At 44.5% G+C, this 26,258-nt stretch overlaps 2 protein-coding genes across 6 annotated transcripts in view; both read left to right on the forward strand.

Annotated features, from left to right (window-relative positions):
- Positions 1 to 14,573, forward strand: part of ddr2a (discoidin domain receptor tyrosine kinase 2a) — a 27,216-nt gene extending 12,643 nt beyond the window's left edge. The window contains exons 2-16 of one of the 3 annotated variants that reach the window (XM_056278052.1): positions 2,896 to 2,998; positions 3,611 to 3,918; positions 5,700 to 5,847; positions 6,912 to 7,014; positions 7,677 to 7,860; positions 7,979 to 8,219; positions 9,010 to 9,075; positions 9,248 to 9,384; positions 9,561 to 9,774; positions 9,936 to 10,168; positions 10,424 to 10,551; positions 11,071 to 11,268; positions 11,370 to 11,604; positions 11,852 to 12,001; positions 12,170 to 14,573. In XM_056278052.1, the coding sequence (XP_056134027.1) occupies positions 2,941 to 2,998; positions 3,611 to 3,918; positions 5,700 to 5,847; positions 6,912 to 7,014; positions 7,677 to 7,860; positions 7,979 to 8,219; positions 9,010 to 9,075; positions 9,248 to 9,384; positions 9,561 to 9,774; positions 9,936 to 10,168; positions 10,424 to 10,551; positions 11,071 to 11,268; positions 11,370 to 11,604; positions 11,852 to 12,001; positions 12,170 to 12,301 (2,535 nt within the window). In that variant the 5' untranslated portion in view covers positions 2,896 to 2,940 and the 3' untranslated portion in view covers positions 12,302 to 14,573. The remainder of the gene's footprint in view (positions 1 to 2,895; positions 2,999 to 3,610; positions 3,919 to 5,699; positions 5,848 to 6,911; positions 7,015 to 7,676; positions 7,861 to 7,978; positions 8,220 to 9,009; positions 9,076 to 9,247; positions 9,385 to 9,560; positions 9,775 to 9,935; positions 10,169 to 10,423; positions 10,552 to 11,070; positions 11,269 to 11,369; positions 11,605 to 11,851; positions 12,002 to 12,169) is intronic. The other 2 variants (XM_056278050.1, XM_056278051.1) reach the window with 2 other exon arrangements.
- Positions 14,574 to 14,760: 187 nt separating this feature from the next.
- hsd17b7 (hydroxysteroid (17-beta) dehydrogenase 7) lies at positions 14,761 to 24,960 on the forward strand. 3 transcript variants are annotated; one of them, XM_056278053.1, is made up of 9 exons: positions 14,761 to 14,874; positions 15,328 to 15,531; positions 15,754 to 15,846; positions 16,104 to 16,218; positions 17,616 to 17,810; positions 22,814 to 22,927; positions 24,088 to 24,144; positions 24,251 to 24,349; positions 24,657 to 24,960. In XM_056278053.1, exons 1-9 carry the CDS (start codon positions 14,840 to 14,842, stop codon positions 24,747 to 24,749), a joined length of 1,005 nt encoding a protein of 334 aa, XP_056134028.1. In that variant the 5' UTR covers positions 14,761 to 14,839; the 3' UTR covers positions 24,750 to 24,960. The 3 variants fall into 3 exon arrangements, with proteins under 3 accessions (XP_056134028.1, XP_056134029.1, XP_056134030.1); XM_056278054.1 differs by lacking the exon at positions 24,088 to 24,144; XM_056278055.1 differs by lacking the exons at positions 24,088 to 24,144; positions 24,251 to 24,349; positions 24,657 to 24,960 and adding an exon at positions 23,021 to 23,112.
- Positions 24,961 to 26,258: the final 1,298 nt, after the last annotated feature.

Consider the following 26,258-nt stretch of genomic DNA (forward strand, 5'->3'; position numbering starts at 1 on the left):
AGACAGACAGACAGACAGACAGAGACGCAGACAAAAAGAGGCAGACAGAGAGACGGAAACAGAAAGAGAGAGAGAGAGAAAGACAGATAGACAGACAGACAGAGAGAGACGGAGACAAAGAGAGACAGACAGACAGACAGACAGACAGACAGACAGACAGACAGACAGACAGACAGACAGACAGACGGAGACAAAAAGAGAGACAGACAGACAGAGACGGAGACAAAACGAGAGGCAGACACAGACAGACAGACTGACAGACAGAGAAATTGAGACAGACAGACAGACAGACAGACAGACAGACAGACAGACAGAGACGCAGACAAAAAGAGACAGACAGAGAGACGGAAACAGAAAGAGAGAGAAAGACAGATAGACAGACAGACAGAGAGAGACGGAGACAAAGAGAGGCAGACAGACAGACAGACAGACAGACAGACAGAGAGACGGAGACAAAAAGAGAGACAGACAGACAGAGACGGAGACAAAACGAGAGAGAGAGAGAGAGAGAGAGAGAGAGAGAGAGAGAGAGAGAGAGAGAGAGAGAGAGAGAGAGAGAGAGAGAGAGAGAGAGGGGATGAGGGGGTGGATGGGCATGCAGGAAAGAGAGGGCATATTGACCACACAATAGAGGCATGATATTTGCAAACCAATGGGTCTTTCCACACACACACACACTCTCTCTCTCTCGCTCTCTCTCTCTCGCTCTCTCTCTCTCTCGCTCTCGGTACTAACTGCTGTACATCTGTTGGATAGCGGCAGTGTTTGGACTGGCAGGGCCACATAACGGACCCAGCTCCTTATTTCAATAAAGCAACCACACTAGTGTACTTGGAGAGTGAAGCTCTGTGTGTGCGTGCACGTGTGCGTGCGTGCGTGTGTGTTTGCATGCGTGTGTGTGTGTGTGTGTGCATGAAAGTCCCCCCCCCATCCCACTCCGTCTCCACCCCACATCCAGCAGCACTATCCATCCAATTTTACATTTTCAGCACCCGACAGACATCGGGGACTGAAGTAGCTCTGCTTAATAAATGTCTTATGTTTGATGAATACCTGAATATGGTTTCAAATTCTGTGTGCAAACCAACACTAGCTTGTCTGAGACAAATCAGTGGGATGAATACTTTTCTGACGAACATTATACAAACTTTAATAGAGGAAAAAAAGCGTCAGGTTTGAGGAACTGACTGATGATCCACATTGTACATTTTGTCAGCTTTAACAGGTCATGTGATCTCGTGCTCATTCTTAAAACATTTTCCCCTTATAACAAGTGGAAAATACTTCGAGTGTGGCGAAATCATTTCACTCGTTTCCATGCAAATCCACTTTGGTCATATATTTTCTCGGAATAAGGCTGAATAAGACAGCTCGCTCGAGAGGTATCAAACGGATGACACCTTTACTGTAGGAAGACCAAGTCCGACGTTTGTGTCGTCCACACATTCTGTATACTGCCCTTGTCTTAAAGGGTAATTTATGACCCGCCTCCATTAAACCTCGAAATTAAAGCAACTTGATTTAATTTTAAACCCCCAAATCTATTTTGCACGAAGAAACAACCTGTCATTCATCACAAACTTTGTGACTATCTGGGTTTTCCCTCTTCACAGTGCAGAAAGACTGCATTTCATCAGTGGACACCACTCGGTTTTATTACAACACACCTGTCATACTTGTTTTCTTTACTGAAGTAGAGGTTTATTATTATTATTATTGTTATCATTATTGTTATTATTGCTTAAGGTACTGCGTAGGTGTAAAAATTATTTTTAGCAAGAGATAGCGCTTGCACTAGTGCTATAGCCCAAGAAAGTAGCAGAAATGTGCAGAAAGTAGTTTTTGTCTTTGACCCTAATGCCCCTTTTCCACTACATGGTACCGGCTCAACTCGACTCGCCCTTTTTTCGTTTCCCATTACCGGAAACAGAGCCATCTTAACAGCATTATAGGCCCCCGGGCAAAACAGTGCGCTGGGGCCCCTACCTACACAACCACTCACAGGTTGACGCTAGATCCAACGGGGTGTAGGCACGGAAGTAGCCGTGATTGGCTGTTGCGTCGGCCAATAGACAGCGCGGAACCTCGAAGCGCACTGACTTGAAACAAACGATGTGCACTGAAACATTTAGCTGGCTAGCTTACAACTGACCTTAACGTTGCCAGATCGTACTGTAACCCTAACCCTAACCCTGCCACTCTTGCTATCGCTAGCTAACTAACGTTAACTTAATTCGCCCCAACTATTGCTGTCTGTCAGTCTGCCAGTCAGTGCGCTTCAAGGTTCCGCGCTGTCTATTGGCCGACGCCACAACCAATCACGTCTACTTCCGTGTGTACACCCCGTTGGATCTAACGTCAACCTTTTTTAAATACCAAAGCGGTCGAAGCGGAGTTATTTTAAAAGTACATTTTGAAATTGAAAAAAAAAATGGAGAGCCGAAAATCCAGCTACACTGAGGGGGTACTGTTACGGTAATGGAAAACGACACAGAAGCCAGTCGAGTCGGTACCATGTAGTGGAAAAGGGGCATAAGACAATCTTAGCACCCTAGTGGTGTACAGCTTTCATGGAAATATGAACAAAAAGTGTTTCACTTTTTCTAGGAAAAGTCATCAAATTTCATGTTGAAAAAAGATCATTTAGAGTCTTTTCTCAGCTGTTAAACACTGGTATGGGTCATTTTTTTTACCTGTAGACAGCAACAGGGTTGCAAACTGAACGATCGCAGCTCGTTTTTACTTTTTTGTTTTGTTCGATTGAGGAGAAATAAGATTTCAAGATTCAATACTATTCAGGAACCAGGACGAGAAATATTCATCCCAGGTGTTTTCCACTGATATCCATTTCAGTTTCATCAAACTTTTAAAGTGACCTTTTTTGTTTTGCCTCAGGTGTATGTCGGTATCCTCTGGGCATGTCGGGTGGACAGATACAAGATGAGGACATCTCTGCTTCCAGCCAATGGTCCGAGTCCACCGCTGCCAGATATGGCAGGTGGGTCTCTCTCTCTCTCTCTCTCTCTCTCTCTCTCTCTCTCTCTCTCTCTCTCTCTCACTCACTCACTCACTCACTCACTCACTCACTCACTCACTCACTCACTCACTCACTCACCCACTCACGCACACACGCACACACACACTTCATTGCGTGTTTACCCTGATAATGAGTATGTCTGTGGGTGGTTTATTCTGTATGGTACCTGTGCCTGTTTATTTGCAGTAAACCACAAACTGGGGTATCAGTTCTACTCACAACCACATGATTAAGGGGGCTGCCATGTGCACGTTTTGCGTGTGCGTGTATGTATGCAGTAGATCGTGGGTGGCCTTCAGTAAGTAACGGGATAGTGATGTAATACTGTTTCTCTATTCAACATGGCTGTGTTTTCAGTTACCGTATTCCCCCCTCGCCCCTGCCAACCCCAAATCCAAAATTAACAGTTTAGAATGAATTTACGACACTGAACTTTGAGAAGGTGTTTTTACAACAGGCTGTGTGAACTGAAATCCATCCCCGACACTCACTTCTACTTTCCTCTCACCTTTCCCTCCTTATCCTGTTCTAATTTTTTTCTCTCGCTTGCCTTTTTCCTTTTTCCCGCCGCAGCTCTAACATGTGCATACACTCATCATAATTTAATCCCACACCCCCTCCCCCCCACCTCCTACCTCCCACCTCCCAGGTTGGATTTTGAAGAGGGAGACGGTGCGTGGTGTCCAGAGATAACAGTGGAGCCAGACAGTCTGAAAGAGTTCCTCCAAATTGACCTGCGCTCACTCCACTTCATCACCCTGGTGGGCACCCAGGGCCGCCACGCGGGGGGCATCGGCAACGAGTTTGCCCAGATGTACAAGATCAAGTACAGCCGTGATGGCAGCCGCTGGATCTCGTGGAGAAACAGACAGGGCAAACAAGTTAGTACCTCTGTTAACCTGTAAATCAATTCAATGTTCAATCACGCTTGCATTCAAATTGCTCTGCCGAGGTGCCCTTGAGCATTAGATCAAATCCCTTCAAGCTGTTCCCCAGCTGACTGTACTTTTATCTCCATCGAAGGGAGGAGGGTGCAAATACAAATTTCTTCCTCAAGGTGTTAAAGCTGAACTGTAGCGTTTTTCATAATTTTACTTGTGAAGATCAACAACAACAAAAACTTAAGTTTTGTATAGTGCCTTACAAGGAACCCAAGGATGCTTTACACTAGATAAAAAAAAGATTAAAACAAAGACTAAAAGACTACAGACCATAGACCTTAGTAAAAAGGTATGTTTTCAGTATTCTTTTAAAATGGTGCAAAGAGGCAGCGTTGTGGATCTCTGCTGGAATAGAATTCCAAAGGGTCGGGAATGCCACACTTAAGGCTCTATCCCCAAAAGTCCGCAGGCTGGTGTGGGGGATGGAAAGCAAGCCCATTTCTGTGGACCGCAGATTCCAGAACGGAATATAGGGGTTGAGGAGGTCTGATAGGTACTGGGGGGTAAGGGCATGGAGGGATTTATAGGTGAGGAGGAGGATTTTATAGGAAATGCAGGATTTGACTGGGAGCCAGTGAAGGTGGACAAGGGTGGGAGTGATGTATTGCCAGGGCTTGGTGCGGGTGAGCACCCTGACAGCTGAATTCTGCACATACTGAAGCCTGTCTAGGGCTTTGCTAGGTACCCAGACAGGACTCCATTGCAATAATTCAGATGGGATTTGATGAAGGCATGGATGAGGGTCTCTGCTACGGAGTCTGACAGTAACGGCTGGAGTCTGGAGATGTTTTTGAGGTGAAAGAAAGCAGATTTGGATGAAGAGTATGTTGTTAGACCCCACTGAGTATGTTGACAATCTTTATTACCCTCAAAGCTGTTCGGTAAATCTTAATTTTTAATATTTAGAAGGCTTAAGTCCAATGGTTACATCCGGATTTCAGCACAGCTTCCACCCCTTCATTTGATTGATAGCCTAAATTGCAGGTATGGCTGACATACTCCACGGGTAAAGAATGGTTCTCCCCGTTGCCCGCAATGTTAAAAAGTCAACTTTCTGTTGACTTCTGTTTTGTCTGTGATCACTCATTTTGTGTCTCAACATAAAGTGTAACACCACACAGGTGTTGTCTTTAACATCTATGTTTTTGTTAACCAACAACTGTAAGACTATAAAGTGACTTGATATAGGGTCATACAATGCTAACCATTAGCCTTGGTTAGCCAGTTAGCATCAAGTTAGCATCAAGTTAGCCAGTTAGCATCTCCCTTTTTACACTTCAGTGCTTGTGGCATACACATCCGTCCTCGTGCATGTGCTCGAAAATCACAATATTAGTGTTTTCATTACTCACTTTGCTCATTAGTTGTACTAGTAATGAAAAACTCTACAGTTCATCTTTAATATCTGGAACCCCCCCACAGTATCCATCCCCTCTATTTTTAACAGCACTTATAAAGATGCACTGTTTATTCAAACTCATGGTCTCCCTCCCCTTATCATATGTTTATGACGGGATTTATTCTGCTGAGTACTACTGTGCTAAAACAGTACATTTATGATGGCATATCTGTTTCACCAGTTTTGCTTTATCTATACACATGATAAACGGAGGCTGTGGTTTTTAAGGTCAATGATTATTGATCATGTATGACGCGGATTTCAGGTTGTTATCCAGCTTGTTCCTGTTCTCAGAATCAAGACATTTATGTTGTGCCTGTAGGTAATCGAGGGGAACAGGAATGCCTATGACATAGTCCTGAAGGACCTGGAGCCGCCGATCATCGCCCGGTTTGTCCGGTTCATGCCCGTTACAGACCATTCCATGAACGTCTGCATGAGGGTGGAGCTCTATGGCTGTGAATGGCTGGGTAAGGGCCTGGGGAAGTGGAGTTGGAGGGGGTAGAAGAGGGGAGAGCCTCGACGGGTGTCTGGGTAGCGTAGCAGTCTATTCCATTGCCTACCAACATGGGGATCCCGGTTCGAATCCCCATGTTACTTCTGGCTTGGTCGGGCGTCTATACAGACACAATTGGCCGTGTCTGCGGGTGGGAAGCCGGAGGTGTGTATGTGTCCGGGTCCGCTGCAGTAGCGCCTGCTCTGGTCAGTCAGGGCCCCTCTTCAGGGGGAGGGAAAAATGGGGGGAATAGCGTGATCCTTCCACGTGCTACATCCCCCTGGTGAAACTCCTCACTGTCAGGTGAAAAGAAGCGGCTGGCGACTCCACATGTATCAGAGGAGGCATGTGATAGTTTGCAGCCCCCCTCGGATCAGCAGAGGGGGTGGAGCAGTGATGGAAGAGTGGAGTAATTGTCCGGGTACGATTGGGGGGGAGGAAGGGGGGGAAATACAAAAAAAAGAAGAATAGGGGAGATCCTCTAAAGGGCTGAGGGTTGGTGAGCAAGGAAGTGGTAGACGAACTGTGATTACAACTCAGACACTAACCTCTAATCTTTGAGCTCATAAAGATAGAGAGAAGCAACTGAGTGTCCCTTATGACTGAGTATGGGACTGGTGTTTGATAAGACACATGGGACAGGTGGCCATTTTCCTGACATCCTCAAACTAAACACCTGTATTACTGTTGCATTACGTGGACAGATGTGCAGCGTTAATTTCTATAACCCTCGCATGCCCCAAAACATGCGTGCGCGCACACACACGTACACGCACAGTCACACTATTCAATCCAACTCAGAAGAAGAAGCTATTTTTGATGTAGCTTTAAAAGACAGTGTGTTGAAGGACTTTGCATTTCAGTACATTAAAATAATGATAATTTAATAGCACAATGGAAAAATATATGAATCAGGTTTTTAATTGTGGCAAAACAAACCATTTTTGATTAACTGAATGCAATAATGGTTGGTGATGACAAAACTTTCACTCACTTCTCTCTCTCTCTCTCTCTCTCTCTCTCTCTCTGCACCCTCAGACGGTCTTGTGTCCTACAATGCTCCAGCAGGGGAACAGATGAACTGGCCTGGTCTCCCTGTCTACCTCAATGACTCTGTCTACGATGGAGCTGTCATTCACAGGTGTGTGAGTGTGTGTGTGTGTGTGTGTGTATTTATTTGTGTGTTTCATAACTCCCAATTCATCATCTCATTTCTCCCTCATAGTCAGTCTCGTTTTTTTTTTTTCACCCGCCACTGTTTTCCTACACCATTGCTCTCTTCCTCCATTTTCCCCCAAATGTCGGAGCCAGGTTTCCACTGTGGCCTTGTTGTTGCCTGGTCACCATGGTGAAAGAGCGAGACAGACAGTGATGTGTGGGTCACGGCGGTTAACTCTTTAGTAATAATGCCCGGGAGTGACTGAGTCAACATAGCGCTAAAACTGGAAAGAACAAATCATTGTGTCTTTTCTACGTTTTCTATGACAGCATTCGAACCGTAGCACGGTGAATAATGTCCTCCATGACACAGCCCTCTGTCTCTCTCCCTCTCTCTCTAAGAAACAGTGCAGAGCAAAAGAAAATGGCCCACATTCTCACATCAAAGCCAAAAGCAGAAATAAGGGCTGGATTGGGATATGCTACCACCTAGTGGTGAATGCGCGCAATAAACTCCCTTTGACTTATTAAGGGCAATAACAACAAGCCAATGTCATCAAGATTAACTATTGATGTTATTATATGCACCCAGTTTTTTTTATCGCTACCTTTATCTAAACCTTCCTTTTTGTAACTTTTCCGCAGTATGACCGAGGGCCTGGGCCAGTTGACCGATGGGGTGTGTGGTCTGGATGACTTTACACACAGTCATGTCTACAACGTGTGGCCAGGATATGACTACGTGGGATGGACAAACGAGAGTTTCCCCGATGGATATGTCGAAATCATGTTTGAGTTTGACCGCATACGCAACTTCACCACCATGAAGGTGATGGTCCTGTTTTTGTTTTTTTTACTCTGTAAAAGTAACATAATCCCTCCCAGTCTTCCTCTGTCTGGACCTGGCAGTACTATAACACTCTGCTTGGGTCTTTGTCTGTCTCCAGGTCCACTCTAACAACATGTTCTCACGGCATGTCAAGGCCTTCCACCAGGTTGTGTGTTACTTCCGTTCCGAGACCGACTGGGAGACCTCACCCCTCTCTTTTAGTCCTGTGGTGGATGAGAAGAACCCAAGCGCCCGGTTTGTCACAGTCAACTTGGCCAACCACATGGCCAGTGCCATCAAATGCCAATTCTATTTCGCCGATGCCTGGATGATGTTCAGCGAGATCACCTTCCAGTCAGGTAAACAAGGGAATCGTGCTTAGGATGTGTAAGTGAAGAATGGCTCCAACCACCAACGGCTTGTTTTTATATCTTTCACTTGACTCAAAGATGCTTTATCGCCCTCAAGTAAAATCTTTAGCAGTATGTGATAAGCATTCCCGAATTTATATGTACTGTACATTGAAACTCTTAAAGTTTTGTTTTGATTGGTAATGAAAAGCGCGGCACGGTGACGGAGTGGTCAGCATGGTCACCTCACAATAAGAAGGACCTGGGTTCGAACCCTGGGGTTGTCCAACCTTGGGGGTCATCCCAGGTCGTCCTCTGTGTAAAGTTTGCATCCCGTGTCTGCATGGGTTTCCTCTGGGCGCTTCGATTTCCTCCCACAGTCCAAAGACGTGTAGGTCAGGTGAATCGGCCATACTAAATTGTCCCTAGGTGCGAATGTGTGTGTGTGTGTGTGTGTGTGTGTGTGTGTGTGTGTGTGTGTGTGTGTGTGTGTCAGCCCTGTGATAGCCTGGCGGCCTGTCCAGGGTGTCTCCCTGCCTGCTGCCCAATGACTGCCGGGATAAGCTCCAGCATCCCGCAACTCCAGTTGGGATCAGCTGCTTCAATAATCAATGAATTGATGTATTAAAAATCATTGTCTATGTTAATGTAACTTGAGATTTGTAGGGACAAATAGAATTAACATTCTATGTCCGACACAACTCAAAAATGAATGACAGGAATTTGATTGTGTAATTCAAAGTCAAATATTATTTCCTGATCAGCACAAGATGAATAACTATTTCCTGTACTCTCTCAGATACTGCCATGTACAACACAACACTGGCACCACCTAAAACTGGACCACCAACTAGCACACAACCAGGTCAGTGACTCCTTACATGCATGCATGCACGCACACACACACACACACTCACACACACACACACACACGCACACAGTGCAGATACACTACAGACGCAGTGTAAACTCAAAGATGTTTTAGTGTATATACGGTTCATCCAACCAAAAGGTGTCTTTCCCTATCCCCTCCCCAGGGGATGACCCCACCCACAAAGTAGACGACAGCAACACCCGAATTCTGATCGGCTGTCTGGTTGCCATTATTTTCATCCTTGTGGCCATCATTGTCATTATCCTGTGGCGGCAGGTGTGGCAGAAGATGCTGGAGAAGGTGAGGTTATCTCTGTTTCATACAATCTTTATCTCTTCTTTTCGCCTTACAGTAACCTCTTTCTAGAGAAGTGTAGAATGATGTTGATGTCAAGTCCTTTTTTCTTTTGAGATTCCTGAATTGTTCTTTGGCAGGTGGTCAGTTGTGTTCCTTCACCCCCACATCCTTTATTCTAGGCCTCTCGTCGGATGCTGGATGATGAACTAACTGCTAGTCTGTCAATACAGAGCGAGACGTTCGCCTACAACCATAACAACCAGTCGTCTGCAACCAGTGAGCTGGAGTCCAGCTCCACCTACGAGCGCATCTTCCCACTGGGCCCAGACTACCAGGAGCCTTCACGGCTCATATGCAAGCTGCCTGAGTTTGCCCAGACCGCCGAGGAGCTTGGTGGGTGGGCACATTCACGCACACTTGCACAGACACACACACGCGCACGCACGCACACACACACACACACACACACACACACACACACGCGCACACACAAGCACCCTTGCAACATTATCAATGCAAGATTCCCAATTATCATCTCCCTTGTTAATTTGCAGCTTCCACTAGCACAGCTGCTTCAAAATCCACTACGGCTACTGTAGTCCAAGATGGTGCCCCTCACTACGCGGAGGCGGATATTGCTAACTTGCAGGGGGTGACAGGAAGCAACACGTATGCCATCCCTGCAGTAACCATGGACCTGCTGTCAGGGAAGGATGTCGCTGTGGAAGAGTTCCCGAGAAAACTACTCACCTTCAAAGAGAAGCTGGGAGAGGGCCAGTTTGGAGAGGTCTGTACCCCGCGCTAGTCTTCAGAGAGTTTACCTGCAATTTAATTTTATCAGTAGATATTCTATTAACACATCTTATTTTATGTGTTATTTTCTTATAATTTGTATTGTCAAAAAACATCTGTATTGAAGTCATTCAATTATTGATATGACACCGAAATGAATGTAATAATAACAGACCCCATAGAGTCTCCTTTAATGAGTTTAAACCAGATGTTAAAATGAATGCTAAATTTTCCTCTGCCCACCTCTCAGGTGCATCTGTGTGAGGCCGAGGGCATGCAGGACTTCATGAATGAGGAGTTCTCATTTGATGTCAGTGAGGACCAGCCAGTTTTAGTGGCTGTCAAGATGCTGCGTGCTGATGCCAACAAGAACGCAAGGTACTGACTCAAGTGTCAGACTGATCCACACCAATAGCATTAGCTTTGACCTGTACCTGTTTCTTGAAATGCAAACATGTTCAAATTGTTCTAACTCCTTTCCATGTAAAGTCAGGTGTCTACCATGTTTGGGCGGCACAGTGGCGCAGTGGTTAGCACTGTCAACTCACAGCAAGAAGTTCCTGGGTTCGAACCTTGGGGTTGTCCAACCTTGGGGGTCATCCCAGGTTGTGCTCTGTGTGGAGTTTGCATGGTCTACCCCGTGTCTGCGGTGGGTTTTCTCTGGGGGCTCCGGTTTCCCCCACCATCAAAAAGACACATGTTAGGGTTGATACTCCTGTCTGTGCCGTTGACTGAGGCATGGCAAGACGAACTGGAGTTGGTCCCCGGGTGCAGCACAGCGGCTGCCCACTGCTCCTAGCTACACAGCTAGGATGAGTTAAGTTTCCCTACGGGGATCAATAGAGTATATCAAAATCAAAAATCAAATCAAAAACTGTTCTTTTTTTGTGTTGGCAGGAATGACTTCTTGAAGGAGATAAAGATCATGTCTCGTCTAAAGGACCCTAACATCATCCGTCTGCTGGCTGTGTGCATCTATAGCGACCCTCTCTGCATGATAACAGAGTACATGGAGAATGGAGACCTCAACCAGTTTCTGTCCCGCCACGAGCCTGAGGGACAGCTTGCTCTGCTCAGCAATGCACCTACTGTCAGGTAGGAGACCAAGACTGTGTTTATTCAAGTGAGTGAGTGAATGTGCACATGCAGCCTCGTGTCTTTCTCCCAACCAATCACACTTTCTCTCCTCTCTCCAGCTATAGTAACCTGTGTTACATGGCCACTCAAATAGCATCAGGGATGAAGTACCTCTCCTCCCTAAATTTTGTCCATCGAGATCTGGCCACACGAAACTGCCTGGTGGGCAAGAACTACACCATTAAGATAGCTGACTTTGGCATGAGCAGAAACCTATATAGTGGTGACTACTACCGCATCCAGGGCAGGGCTGTATTGCCGATACGTTGGATGTCATGGGAGAGCATCCTGCTGGTGAGGACCTCTGCTGGACATATATGGAATAACTTGTTTTATGATACATGCGATAGCAAGAGCACAACACCTAAAGTTTCCCATTCTATCATTTTCATGCTTTCTTGCCAAGTTATGTTGGTACCCCCCCCCCGTAATATTTATATTAGACCCCTAATTGTGTATTGCCGGAGTGCTCATAAGCATGTTTCGAAGTTGTGTAGTCAATGGTAAACATCACTGCTTACTCCTTGTTTTCCCTCTCCAGGGTAAGTTCACCACAGCTAGTGATGTGTGGGCCTTTGGGGTGACCCTGTGGGAGACACTGACCTTCTGCAAGGAGCAGCCCTATTCTCAGCTCACTGATGAGCAGGTGATAGAGAATACAGGAGAGTTCTTCAGGGACCAAAAAAGACAGGTATGCATTTCACACACCTGCTTACAGATACATATGGGGGTCAGACTGACATGGGGCTAGATGGAGGACCTTCAACTAGGACGTTTTCCAGAGAGGAGCAAGCAGTTATCCTTTTATTATGCAAACACACCGTGCCTAACCGACCATCCTTCTTTCCTTGCTGTGCAGATCTACCTGCCTCAGCCTGTGCTGTGTCCAGACTCACTCTACAGGATTATGCTGAGCTGCTGGAGGAGGAACACCAAGGAGCGGCCCTCCTTCCAGGAAATACATCGAGCCCTACTGGAGAGCCAGCCTTAAGCCAGGGCAACGTTTAGGACAGTGATTCCCAGTCCTCTCACCTTTTAAAATAAACGGTGCATGAAACAGTTTAGATTACCCTGCTTTTAAATACAATCCAGGTTTAAGCTATCTTTATCTCTAGAGACAGGCTGGGACCCCACCTGTGGGATTCAAGCTACCACTTGGGAAACACTGTTTTATGGACCTACACACAACCAAGGTGGACAACCAGAGACACTTGGTGTGTGCCCTTATGAGTTTGGCTAGCATAGTCACAATGGTTAAGATGTTCTTTAGACATACAGGTATGCCAAACAGATACACCTGCTCTATTCTGCATAAAGAAGTAGAAGAACCCCACCCACAAACCCACACACACACACACACACATCCTCTCTCATGTGCATGTGTACACATAGAGGCACACACACGCACACACATTTACATTGACGATCAAGAATAATACCATTGGTTGCGTTCTATTTTGAAAAATCTGAAGTAAAAATGTAGCAATTGACGTTTGGCACTTTTTAAAAGTAATTTTTATTTCATTCTTAAAATGAATTAAAAGCTCCCCATTTCTGTGTTTCAAGTATTGATGACCATGGAATGCAATGTTGATGGATTGAAGAGCTTTCTTGTGTTTTCTTTTGGAAGACTGCTTGAATGTACAGTAGAGGAAATGAAGATCGCAGCAAACCATCACTGTTACATTTATTTTAAGTTTTTTTTTTCATGTTTTTCATCTCAGTCTCTTAGGTAATATCGAAGTAATTTTCGAATAGGCAAATTAATTTTGGTTGTCAAGTCACTCATTGTAGTTTCTATCTCAGCTTCCTAACAATTTTTTTTTGACAGTGACATTTGACCATTGGTGTATATGACTGTTCATTTTCAGTAGATATTTCTAAATCTCAAATATCAGTATTTTGTATTAATATTTATATGTCAATATTTGTTTGTTTGGGTAATATTTTGTTGGTATATATATATATATATATATATATATGTTTATGTCAAGATGCACTTCTTCCAAAGTCTGGAGTATCAAATTTCATTCGATGCAGTAGGTTATATTGCCTGATCATATTTTGTGTCTTTACACACCAAACAAACGGCTTTAGAGGTGTCTTTTCCTTTCACTGCAGACTTGCACTGCCCAGTGCCTACCATCAGACAGAAAGTCATAGCAGCAGCACAAGCACACTCTTTCATACTTAAATCAGAGGTGCTTCTCAAGAATCCAAGCTGGTTGTAGTTGTATGCAACGATGGATCGGCTGCATGTGTTCACTGTATGTGCAATAGGAAAGATGCTACAGAGAATGTTCTGGATGTTGAATCATGGATAAAACTGACTATAATTTGTCTCTGTCTCGAGAGAGAGAAAGGATCTTTCATATTTGGAAGGTCAACGAAATGGATATCTGCAACCTAATTCATGTGTTTGATTGGGATAGTGGAGAAGACTGTCAAAGACTGCTTGCGTAGTACTTAAAGGTTATGACATTGCTCCAAGGCAAGCAATGCTTCTCCTGCAGGTTGTACTTACTGACAGACTGTTTGTGTTGTTTTGGGTTTTTTTGTTTTGTTTTGTTTTTTTTTGTCTGAGTATTTGTATGCTGGATTCTTTTTGTCTTTGTAACCATTTTCCTAAAACTGACATAATTATGTGCATGTTGTGTCTGTTGCCTAAAGCAGATGTTGTTCTTCCAACATTTTCAACATAAGTTCAGCTGGATATGTTGGACCTTCCCATCTTATCAATGATCTTTTCCCCTTTCACCTTATCCTTGAAAGCCAACTGCTCCTGGCAGCCTGATGAACTGTGTTTTGTGACGTGGAGGTCACTGCCATTTCCTGTTTCGCAATCTGTGGAAAGCATTCCTATCTGAATTTTCCTTATGCTCCCTTGTTTTTCTTTTTACTCTGTGCAAAATATCTGTACATATAACTTAAATATGGCAATTGGACAGGAAATAAATTTTTGTATTTTAAACTGTCAACAGAAATGAGGCATGCAACGGTTTCATACAGACAAATGAACCGGTTTATAGCATTAAGCTCTTGTATGGATGCTTCACAACCAGTTCCACATGATTTGGTGACAGATGTATAGTTGTAAAAACGTTATTGCGCCCCAACATTTTGATCATTTGTTTATTTTCATTAGATTGTTGTAATCAAATGTTTGTTTTCAATGAGATTGTTCTGGAAGTGTAAACAAAAGCTGAGCTGTACGCAACTGTAAGTTGTGATGAACCAAATGAAAATAAAATTTTAAAAAAAGTCCTTTAATTCTGATTGTCTGGCCCCTTGTTTTAAACCCCGAATGAATGTTTTATACCGTGTGACGGCCGCAAATGAGCCGACCGTATCTGCAAAATGATTGGCTACGTGCTGGTGTGGTATCCAATCAGGACACGGAGGCGGGGCGAAGAATGTGACGTCAGGACCAAAGAAGTCAGTCGGTGGGACGGAGTAAACCGCAAGGTTCCTGTGAAGTTAGTTAGTTTGCTCTTTGTACATAGTTCAGTTTTACCTTCAGCCAGGAAAGATGAGTAGTGTGGTTTTGGTGACGGGGGCGAATAGGTATTGTATTTTTCTTTTCAATGGAAAGTTAAAACATGAAACGTCTCTCTCCGTGGTTCCTCCAGAATTAATGACAGCGAATACTTCCTCGGATCGCTGATGAAAGCAGTGCACAGCTCACGCTGTACATCTCAGTTCAGTAATGAGGGTAGGATACTGATCAAAATGTCGACAGCGATTTACCAGAAGGTGGCAGCGATTCCTTTTATTATACAGTCCTGTCTGCAAGTGTTTATGCAGACGTGTGTGTGTGTGTGTGTGTGTGTGTGTGTGAGAGAGAGAGAGAGAGAGAGAGAGATGCTAAAGTATGTAGGTTTAGAGAGTGGTATTATGGGGTAAGATGGTCAGTATAGTATAGCATAGTTTGGTATAGTATAATATGGTATAGTATAGCATAGTTTGGTATAGTTTAGTATAGTATGGTATAAAAGACTGTGGTGCCTGTCCCTACAGTGGTATAGGTCTGGCACTTTGCAAACGCCTCCTCGCAGAAGAACCTGGTCTACAGCTCTGTCTAGCCTGTAGGAACCTGGGTAGGGCTCAAGCTGCTCGAGCCGCGCTCCTGACCTCTCACCCCAAAGCCCAGGTGGCCTTACTACAGCTGGACACAAGCAACATTACCTCAGTCCTCAATGCTGCCCATGAGGTCAAACTCAGGTGGGAGAGACACATGACTGTTGTGGACAACAACATATGATTCACAGTGCTGAAGTCAAACACACACATTCAAACAAATGTATAATCAGATATACAGAACATCTTATTTATTGTTAATGCAAGACTTGCATTATCTCAAAGATTCAGCTGGCGCTGCCAAACATAAGTGCATTCGGGTGCATATACGTTGAATAAAGTATCCCCAGCTGTTGTTACCTACAGGTATAACCGGCTGGGCTACCTCTACCTCAATGCGGGCATCATGCCGAATCCAGAGTTTGATGTGAAAGCTTTTTTCAAAGGCCTCTTTTCCAGGTAAAGTTCTGACTTCAAGCAAAGCCTCGAAACATCTTTGAACATTAATCAAGAAAAATCTAGATATAAATCTGTCTAATAATCTGGACATGTATCTAGTATTCTAGATAAACATCTATCTGGTAATCTAGAAAAATCTAGATATCCATATCTCTTAAAGCTTAATTTCTACCCTTTTTTCCATCTGGACCATGCTACCTTTTTAGACTTCAGTTTAGGTTTCCATAATAAATTAATAAACAAATAATTTACTACAGTAAAGTCATCACCATGTTTGCCACTGGGGATGGGATCCTGACACAGAAGGACAACTCGACAGCAGATGGACTGCAAGAGGTCTTCGCTACCAATCTCTTCGGTCACTTCCTTCTTGTGAGTGATTTTGACATTTGTGTGCCCTCAAATGTTTATCTATTACATGACTTGATGTAAGGTCATGATTATATCAGGAATGCTTACAGTTAGAAATAATCAGCGATGAACTGTTAGGTAAGATGTCCACATAAAATCCACCTGCATTCTGTAAGTGTTCGATAAAGACTTTAGGCAGTGTTATTACATTTCGCTGATTGCTCTTGTTGGGGGATACTGGATACATCCATCACTTAGCAACAGTGCTCATTAAAAATTAAAGCCTTGATGTCTGTGACCATGCTTTGTCCTCTGTTAGGCTTAAGGGCATTGCTGACAGCTTACATCAGCCCCATCTTGCATCCTGTTTACCTCTAGCGTTTACAGATGAATAATGACTATAGCCACATGCACTGACATGTTTTATTACCCAAAGGTTGTATCTGTTTAGATTTTTCCTATATTCGCAGTGTGGATTTTTTTTTGGGGGGGGGCTTGATATACTTTATTAATCCCTGTGGGGAAATCCATACTCTGCATTTAACCCATCCTAGATGTGTAGCTAGGCACAGTGGGCAGCTGCTGTGCAGCACCCGGGGACCAACTCCAGTTTGTCTTGCCATGCCTTGGTCAGGAGCACAGACAGGAATTAACCCTAACATGCATGTCTTTCTGATGGTGGGGGAAACCGGAGCACCCGGAGAAAACCCACCGCAGACACAGGGAGAACATGCAAACTTCACACAGAGGACGACCTTGGATGAGCTCCAAGGTTGGACAACCCTGAGGTTCAAACCCAGGACTTTTTTGCTGTGATGTGAAGCGACAACGCTAACCACTGGGCCACCGTGCCACACAAAAGCTTACAGCACCTAGCGTTCGTTCCCAACCCCAATCCCAATCAGGCGGTCTCCCATCCAAGTATTAACCAGACCCGACCCTGCTTAGCTTCCGAGATCGGACGGGATTGGGCGTTATCAGGGTTGTGTGGCTGTAAACCAAATTGCAGGATCATCCGTGGCTTTCCTCACCAGCCCACGTCTTGCTCGGACACTTAGTTCTGAGGGACGGCCTGTCCTACAAAGTGTCTGAGTGATGTGATACAGATTCCACTTTCTGACAAAAGGAGGGGAAGTTAAGCAGAATTAGTCTTCAAGCTGTCTTAGAGTGAAAAAGCATATTTGCGTCAATTCTTGGATTCCACGGGTAGAGGACTGGAACAAAAATCCCACTCATAAATATTTAAATACCTTTTCTTCTAGTACCACAATTTAGAACATTTAGATGCCGACTTGTTGCTTGCTTAAGAGAATATTTTAGAAATCCACATTTTCACATCCATGAAAAGAGTTGAATTAACATAGCTGCCTGTTTTGATGTTATCCTTATGTTACCCTTTGTTGTCCCATGTGTACCAGGTCAGGGAGCTGATGCCAGTCCTGTGTCAGGCTGGCCAAACCTCCCAGGTGATCTGGACCTCATCTAGCAATGCTCACCGGTCAGCATTCGACCTTGAGGACATGCAGCATCGGAAAGGCACCCAACCTTACAGCTCCTCCAAATATGCCTCTGACTTGCTCAGCCTTGCACTCAACACACACTTCAACAAACAGGTCAGGTTCTTAACACATCTCACTACAGGGCTAATTTTAAATACACAATTCAACACATACTTGATATCGCGCCAACATTAAGCCAGGTTTCTGACTTAATGTTGGTGACTTCTGGCTTAATGTTGGTGACTCTGCCCCCCTGATAGGACTCCGGCCCCCCTCACCCCCCAATTTCTCCTTTTTCAACCGTCCCAGGTTATCTGGTAAAGGGTGTGTGTGGTCAGGGGTGGGGGGGACTTTCAGTTGTTTATAATGAAAACTTCAGTTGCTCACTCATTTCATCTTTTGAGTCATTGCATTGTGTTTCCCTACTGGAGGGAACTCTACATTTTAATCTACAGACTCCCTAAATCTGTATCTGGCTTTCTTGTTCAATTCTCTGAACTCCTCTCTATTGTACTACTACTACTACTACTACTACTACTACTACTACTACTACTACTACTACTACTACTTTTGGCTGCTGCCATTAGGGGGCGCCACAGCAAATCAACCATTTCCATTACTTCTTGTCCACAGCATCTTCCTCTGTCACGCCAGCCACCTACATGTTCCCCCTCACCACATTCATAAACCTCGTCTTTGACCTTCTTCTTTTCCTCTTTCCTGGCAGCTCCATATTCAGCATCCTTCTCCCAATATACCCAGCATCTCTCCTCCACATATGTCCAAACCATCTCAATCTTGCCTCTCTTGCTTTGTCTCCAAACCGTCCAACCTGAGCTGTCCCTCTAATATACTCATTCCTAATCCTGTCCTTCGTCACTCCCAATGAAAATCTTATCATCTTCAACTCTGCCACCTCCAGCTCTGCCTCCTGTCTTTTCGTCAGTGCCACCATCTCCAAACCATACAACATAGCTGGTCTCACAACCATCTTGTAAACCTTCCCTTTAGCTCTTGCTGGTACCTTTCTGTCGCAAATCACTCCTGACACTCTTCTCCCCCCACTCCACCCTGCCTGCACTCTCTTCTTCACCTCTCTTCCACACTGCCTGTTACTTTGAACAGTTGATGCCAAGTATTTCAACTCATATGCCTTCGTCACCTCTACTCCTTGCATCCTCACCATTCTGCTGTCCTCCCTCTAGTTCACGCATAGGTATTCTGTGTTGCTCCAACTGACTTTCATTCCTCTTCTCTCCAGTGCATACCTCCACCTTTCCAGGCTCTCCTCAACCTGCACCCTACTCTCGCTACACATCACAATGTCATCCGCAAACATCGTAGTCCATGGAGACTCCTGCCTGATCACATCTGTCAACCTGTCCATCACCACTGCAAACAAGAAAGGGCTCAGTGCCCACCTCCACCTTGAATCCATCTGTCATTCCAACCGCACACCTCACCACTGTCACACTGCCCTCATACATATCCTGCACCACTCCTACATACTTCTCTGCCACTCCCAACTTCCTCATAAATACCACACCTCCTCTCTTGGCACCGTGTCATATGCTTTCTCTAAATCCACAAAGACACAATGCAACTCCTTCTGACCTTCTCTACATCAACATTCTCAAAGCAAACATCGTATTTGTTGTGGTCTTTTGTGGCATGAAACCATATTGCTGCTTGCTAATCGTCACCTCTCCTCTTAACATTGCTTCCACTACTCTTTCCCATGTCTTCATGCTGTGGCTGATCAACTTTATACCTCTGTAGTTGCTACAGTTCTGCACATCGCCCTTGTTCTTGAAAATCGGTACCAGTATGCTTCTTCTCCACTCCTCGGGCATCCTCTCACTTTCCAATATTGTGTTAAACAATCTAGTTAAAAACTCCACTGCCGTCTCTCCTTAACACCTCCATGCCTCCACAGGTATGTCATCAGGACCAGTTGCCTTTCTACTCTTCATCCTCTTCATAGCTGACTTCACTTCTTCCTTGCTAATCCACAACACTTCCTGATTCACTATCCCCACACCATCCAACCTTATCTCTCTCTCATTTTCTTCATTCATTAGCCCCTCAAAGTACTCCTTCCACCTTCTCAATACACTCTCCTTACTTGTCAGCACATATCTGTCTCTATCCTTGATCACTTTTACCTGACAGCATTCTTCTCCATATTGGGAGAAGGATGCTGAAGATGGAGCTGCCAGGCAAGAGGAAAAGAGGAAGGCCAAAGAGGAGTCAAAGAAGGTTGAATCAGTTCATCTGGACACAACGTTTATTGACAGAAATGTTTCATCACTCATCTAAGTGACTTCTTCAGTCTAAACGGACTGCAGGTATCCCCACCCTTATAAACAATAAACACTGTGTCCAGATGAACTGATTTAGCTTTCTTTGATTTTCGTACCTGGATTATTGATGTTGCATAAAGCCAAAGAGGACGTTTATGAATGTGCTGAGGGAGGACATGCAGGTGGCCGGCATGACAAAGGAAGATGCAGAGGACAGGAAGAAATGGAAACAGATGATCTGCTGTGGCAAACCCTAACGGGAGCAGCCAAAAGTAGTAGTAGTAGTAATAGAGGTTTTAATCAAATTAATACAATCCATGACTGCATGCATGACCTCAAACGCTGGATGGCCCAGAACTTCCCTTAGCTAAATACTGATAAGGCTGCGGTACTTATCACTGGCGCTGACACAGTTTATCTTAATACTTCAAAACATCTAAGCTCTCTGTCTCAAAATACACTCACTGGCCACTTTATTAGGTACACCTTGCTAGTACCAGGTTGGACCCCCTTTTGCCTTCAGAACTGCCTTAATCCTTCGTGGCATAGATTCAACAAGGTACTGGAAACATTCCTCAGAGAGTTTGGTCCATATTGACATGATAGCATCACGCAGTTGCTGCAGATTTGTCGGCTGCACATCCATGATGCGAATCTCCCGGTCCACCACATCCCAAAGGTGCTCTATTGGATTGAGATCTGGTGACTGTGGAGGCCATTTGAGTACAGTGAACTCATTGTCATGTTCAAGAAACCAGTCTGAGATGATTCGAGCTTTATGACATGGCGCATTATCCTGCTGGAAGTAGCCATCAGAAGATGGGAACACTGTGGTCATAAAGGGATGGACATGGTCAGCAACAATACTCAGGTAGGCTGTGGCGTTGACACGATGCTCAATTGGTACTAAGGGGCCCAAAGTGTGCCAAGAAAATATCCCCCACACCATTACACCACCACCACCACCAGCCTGAACCGTTGATACAAGGCAGGATGGATCCATGCTTTCATGTTGTTGACGCCAAATTCTGACCCTACCATCCGAATGTCGCAGCAGAAATCGAGACTCATCAGACCAGGCAACGTTTTGCCAATCTTCTATTGTCCAATTTTGGTGAGCCTGTGCGAATTGTAGCCTCAGTTTCCTGTTCTTAGCTGACAGGAGTGGCACCCGGTGTGGTCTTCTGCTGCTGTAGCCCATCTGCCTCAAGGTTCGACGTGTTGTGCGTTCAGAGATGCTCTTCTGCATACCTCGGTTGTAATGAGTGGTTATTTGAGTTACTGTTGCCTTTCTGTCAGCTCGAACCAGTCTGGCCATTCTCCTCTGACCTCTGGCATCAACAAGGCATTTTCGCCCACAGAACTGCCGCTCACTGGATATTTTCTCTTTTTCGGACCATTCTCTGTAAACCCTAGAGATGGTTGTGCGTGAAAATCCCAGTAGATCAGCAGTTTCTGAAATACTCAGACCAGCCCGTCTGGCACCAACAACCATGCCACGTTCAAAGTCACTTAAATCAGCTTTCTTCCCCATTCTGATGCTCGGTTTGAACTGCAGCAGATCGTCTTGACCATGTCTACATGCCTAAATGCATTGAGTTGCTGCCATGTGATTGGCTGATTAGAAATTTGCGTTAATGAGCAGTTGGACAGGTGTGCCTAATAAAGTGGCCGGTGAGTGTATATTCCAGTACTGCAAAAATGTTGGTGTCATCTTTGATAACCACCTCAGCTTGAACAAGCATGTTAACTCAGTTATCCGGTCGTGTTTTCTGCAGCTCAGGAGACTCTCCAAGATCAGTTCAATTTTAGTCAGTAGAAATTTAGATTCTCGTACATGCTTTTATTTCCTCTTGTTTGGACTACTGTAACTCCCTCTACACACATCTGAGTCAATAGAGTCTACATAAATTACAGCTTGTCTAAAATGCAGCAGCCAGACTCCTCACCAAAAAAAAAACCAACCCAAAAAAAAAAGAGCACATTACTCTTATTTTAGCTTCACTTCATTGGCTCCCAGTAAATTTTAGAATTGAATTTAAGATAGCATTATTCATTTTTAGAGCCTTCTCTGGATTCGCACCCAAGTACTTTTCAGATCCTCTAACACCATAAGTGCCCAGTCGCAACCTGAGGTCCTCAACCAAGGCTCTGCTAGCTGTTCCACAATCCAGGCTTAGGACCAAGGGTGACCGGGCTTCTTCTGTTTGGACCCTTACACTCTGGAACAACCTCCCCGAGGAGATCAGACTGGAGAGATCCTTATCCCCTTTTAAATCCCTCTTGGAAACATACTTTTATAAGTGTGCTTATTCAGGATTTGTTGTCTGAATTCATCATTTGTTTATCTTGTTTGTATTATTGATTATTCATTCATTCATTATCCAAACCGTTTATCCTTACTCAGGGTTGTGGGATGCTGGAGCCTATCCCAGCAGTCATTGGGCAGCAGGCCCAAATTTATTAAATTATTTTATATTATTATTATTATTATTTTATTATATTATTTTCGAATTTATTGATTATTGATTTTTTAATTATTTTACATTGTTATATTGTACTTATTTTATTTTTTTCCAAATATGCAGCTCCTCTTGCTTTTATATTTCCTTCCCAGTGTTGTTTAACTTTTAAACTGGTTTTAAATTGTTTTTTTTATCATTGTTTGTATCCCATATTTTTCTATTTTGTCTTGTAAAGCACTTTGTGTCTTTTTTTTTAAAAAGTGCTACCTACAACATGGACATATTTTTACCACACAGTAAGTTGCTGACTGTGATCTGAAGGCCATTGCATTATGGTTGTGTTTTCAAGGGCATGTACTCATCAGTGATCTGTCCGGGTTTCGTGATGACCAACCTGACATATGGTATCCTGCCCTCCTTGCCAGGCTTCATCTGGACCTTGTTTATGCCCATCTTTTGGCTTGTGAGTTCACCTCCAAAAATGTTTTATCCAAGCGAGGTTTTTATCAGTAAGTCAGTGTGCCGTTTCAGTCCATTTTGTCTGTGTCATTCACAGAAAGTTGAATCCGTTCATCTGGACACAACATTTATTGACAGATGCATTTCATCACTCATATAAGTGACCTCTTCAGCCTCAACTGACTGCAGGTATCCCCACCCTTATAAACAATACAGTGGCATAACGAGTGAAACCAACGATCAGTTTCATATGTAAATTTGCTTGACCTTTAACTAGAGTTACAATGGCCATGTATGCTATTCACAGAAGATTGGGGAATGGTTGCAATCACAGCATTGTAAGATGGCGACAGATGTACTCTTAGCCCCCCCCGGCCATGACTTTTACATCGGGGAAACCAAACAGATGCTGGCCAAGAGGATGGCACAACACAGAAGAGCTAGCACATCAGGCCAGGACACTGCAGTCTACACCATCTACAGGCCGGTGGCCACTCTTTCAAGGATGAGGATGTGCACATGCTTGATAGGGAGGAATGCTGGTTTGAACGGGGGATCAAAGAGGCCATCTTTGTGAAGAGAGAACGGCCATCCCTGAACTGAGGGGGGGGGCGTAGCACATGGGAGGATCACGCTATTCCTCCCAGTCGCCCCACCCCGAACAGATTCCCCAACCGACCAGAGGAGGCGCTAGTGCAGCGACTACGACACATACACACATCCGGCTTCCCACCCGCAGACACGGCCAATTGTGTCTGTAGGGATGCCTGGCCAGAGGTAACACGGGGATTTGAACCGCCGATCCCTGTGTTGGTAGGCAACAGAATAGACAGCCACGCCACCCGGACGCCCAAGGTTGGGAATACCTGCACTCAGTTGAGACTGAAGAGGTCACTTAGATGAGTGATGAAATGTTTCTCTCAATAAACGCTGTGTCCAGATGAACTGATTCAACTTCCTGTGATTTCCTTACCTGGATTATTGAGCATGCATAAAGACACGTCTTTGTCATAGTTTGAAATCTCACTGTATACCTATGCGAACTCAGCAATTTACCTGGACCAATTCATCACGCACACTAAAATAACTTACATCCTATATTGGGTGAAACAGGTCTACAACATTTGTTTTTAGCTGAAATTATCTTTTTTCACCATTTCACAGATCAGAATTTGTACTAATACTTTTACCCTGACACCTTATAACGGAGCTGAGGCCTTGGTAGGTATAACCACCTTGACAGCTCCCAAAGAATCACTGAGCATCTCAAAATCGGACTTACAGAGTAAATTCCAAAGTCACTCATGAATTCCACTTTCCCATGTAGTTCTGGCTATATAAGCAAAACCCAGAGTCACTGGACTCTCGAGCCAAATACCACAGCTTAACATCTGGGCTGGGCAATAACTACACAGAGCCGCGGAAGGTAAGAACCAATATATTCAGGAATTCTGTCCGTCAAAACTCAGAAGCACCACTGGTTAATTATCGGATATATTGCCAGTTTAAATTGTCTCATGAAACTAATTATCGTTATTTTTCTAATGATGTTTACAATATTGGTGGACATATGTCAAGACAACTAGAAATTCCTTGAATAATACGTGGTTATCTCTCCAAACTGGTATCATAGCGTTTGTTCTTTGTCTACATGAAATCCCTTTCAGATATCAGTGCAACCAACTCTCATGCTCTCCTGCCCGTCTTTCTGTTCTTTTCTGAACTATTTGCAGATGGATATTGATGAGGACATGTCAGAGGCCCTGTACAATGCATTACTGGAACTGGAAGATAGTGTAAAAAAGATGCTGAAGGAAAAACCGTAGAGTACGTCGATTTGGTCTCGCCCGGCAGTCTTGCAGTGCCTAACCTATCACAATGTGTGTTAATCACCCCTAGGACTGAGACTGCTTTATCCGTGCTTCACAGACAATCAGGGTGGAACCAACATTTCTGTGTGACTCCCTAGATAAGACGTGCCTTTCTCGAACATACCCAAAACCATGTACGCTTGGATTAAAAAAACAAAACAAAACTCAAAACAAGCCGTATATCAATATTTTGGTGTCTCTGTCGTTGTGTGGAAAGTGTGTGGGTTGGGCCTAACTAAGTGAATGATTTATGCTGAATGATGTATTGTGTGTCACATTGGTGGTCAAGGGGAAAGGAGCAAGAACAAAACATCTGAAGGAAATTTGAGAACTACTCGCATCTGTTTCATTTTACTTCCATTTACTGCAGTATAAGAAAGGCATAACTGATTTCCTGCTACCGCTGGCTTTTCATTATTAAACAGCTTGTTCTTTGAAAAGGAACGTTTTAAAGGTAGCACAGCAACTATTGGGCAGCACGGTGGCGCAGTGGTTAGCGCGGTCGCCTCACAGCAAGAAGGTCCTGGGTTCGAGCCCCGGGTAGTCCAACCTTTGGGGTCATCCCGGATCATCCTCTGTGTGGAGTTTGCATGCTCTCCCCGTGTCTGCGTGGGTTTCCTCCCACAGTCGAAAGACATGTAGGTCAGGTGAATCATACCAAATTGTCCCTAGGTGTGTGTGTGTGTGTGTGTGTGTGTGTGTGTGTGTGTGTGTCTCGGCCGGCCGGCCCTGTGATGATCTGGCGGCCAGTCCACGGTGTCTCCCCGCCTGCTGCCCAATGACTGCTGGGATAGGCCCCAAACCCTGAGAGCAGGATTAACGGTCTGAATAATGGATGGACAGCAACTCTATATATATATATATATATATATATATATATATATATATATATAGGCGGCATGGTGGCACAGTGGTTAGCACGGTCGCCTCACAGCAAGAAGGTCCTGGGTTCGAGCCCCGGGTAGTCCAACCTTGGTGGGTCATCCCGGGTCATCCTCTGTGTGGAGTTTGCATGTTCTCCCTGTGTCTGCGTGGGTTTCCTCCCACAGTCCAAAGACATGTAGGTCAGGTGAATTGGCCATACTAAATTGTCCCTAGGTATGAATGTTTGTGTGTGTGTGTGTGTGTGTGTGTGTGTGTGTGTGTGTGTGTGTCTCAGCCCTGTGATGGCCTGGCGGCCTGTCCAGGGTGTCTCCCCGCCTGCCACCCAATGACTGCTGGAATAGGCTCCAGCATCCTCGCGACCCTGAGAGCAGGATAAGCGGTTCAGCTAATGGATGGATGGATGGAGATATACATACATATATATACACACATACACACACACACATATATATACACACACACACACACATATATATATATATACTCACACACATATATATATACATACATACATGCATACATACATATACTATATGTATGTATGTGTATTGTAATACTTCAAATATTATTGGAACCATA

The sequence above is a fragment of the Lampris incognitus genome, chromosome 3 (genome assembly GCF_029633865.1).
Source record: "Lampris incognitus isolate fLamInc1 chromosome 3, fLamInc1.hap2, whole genome shotgun sequence".
Taxonomy (NCBI): Eukaryota; Metazoa; Chordata; class Actinopteri; order Lampriformes; family Lampridae; genus Lampris; species Lampris incognitus.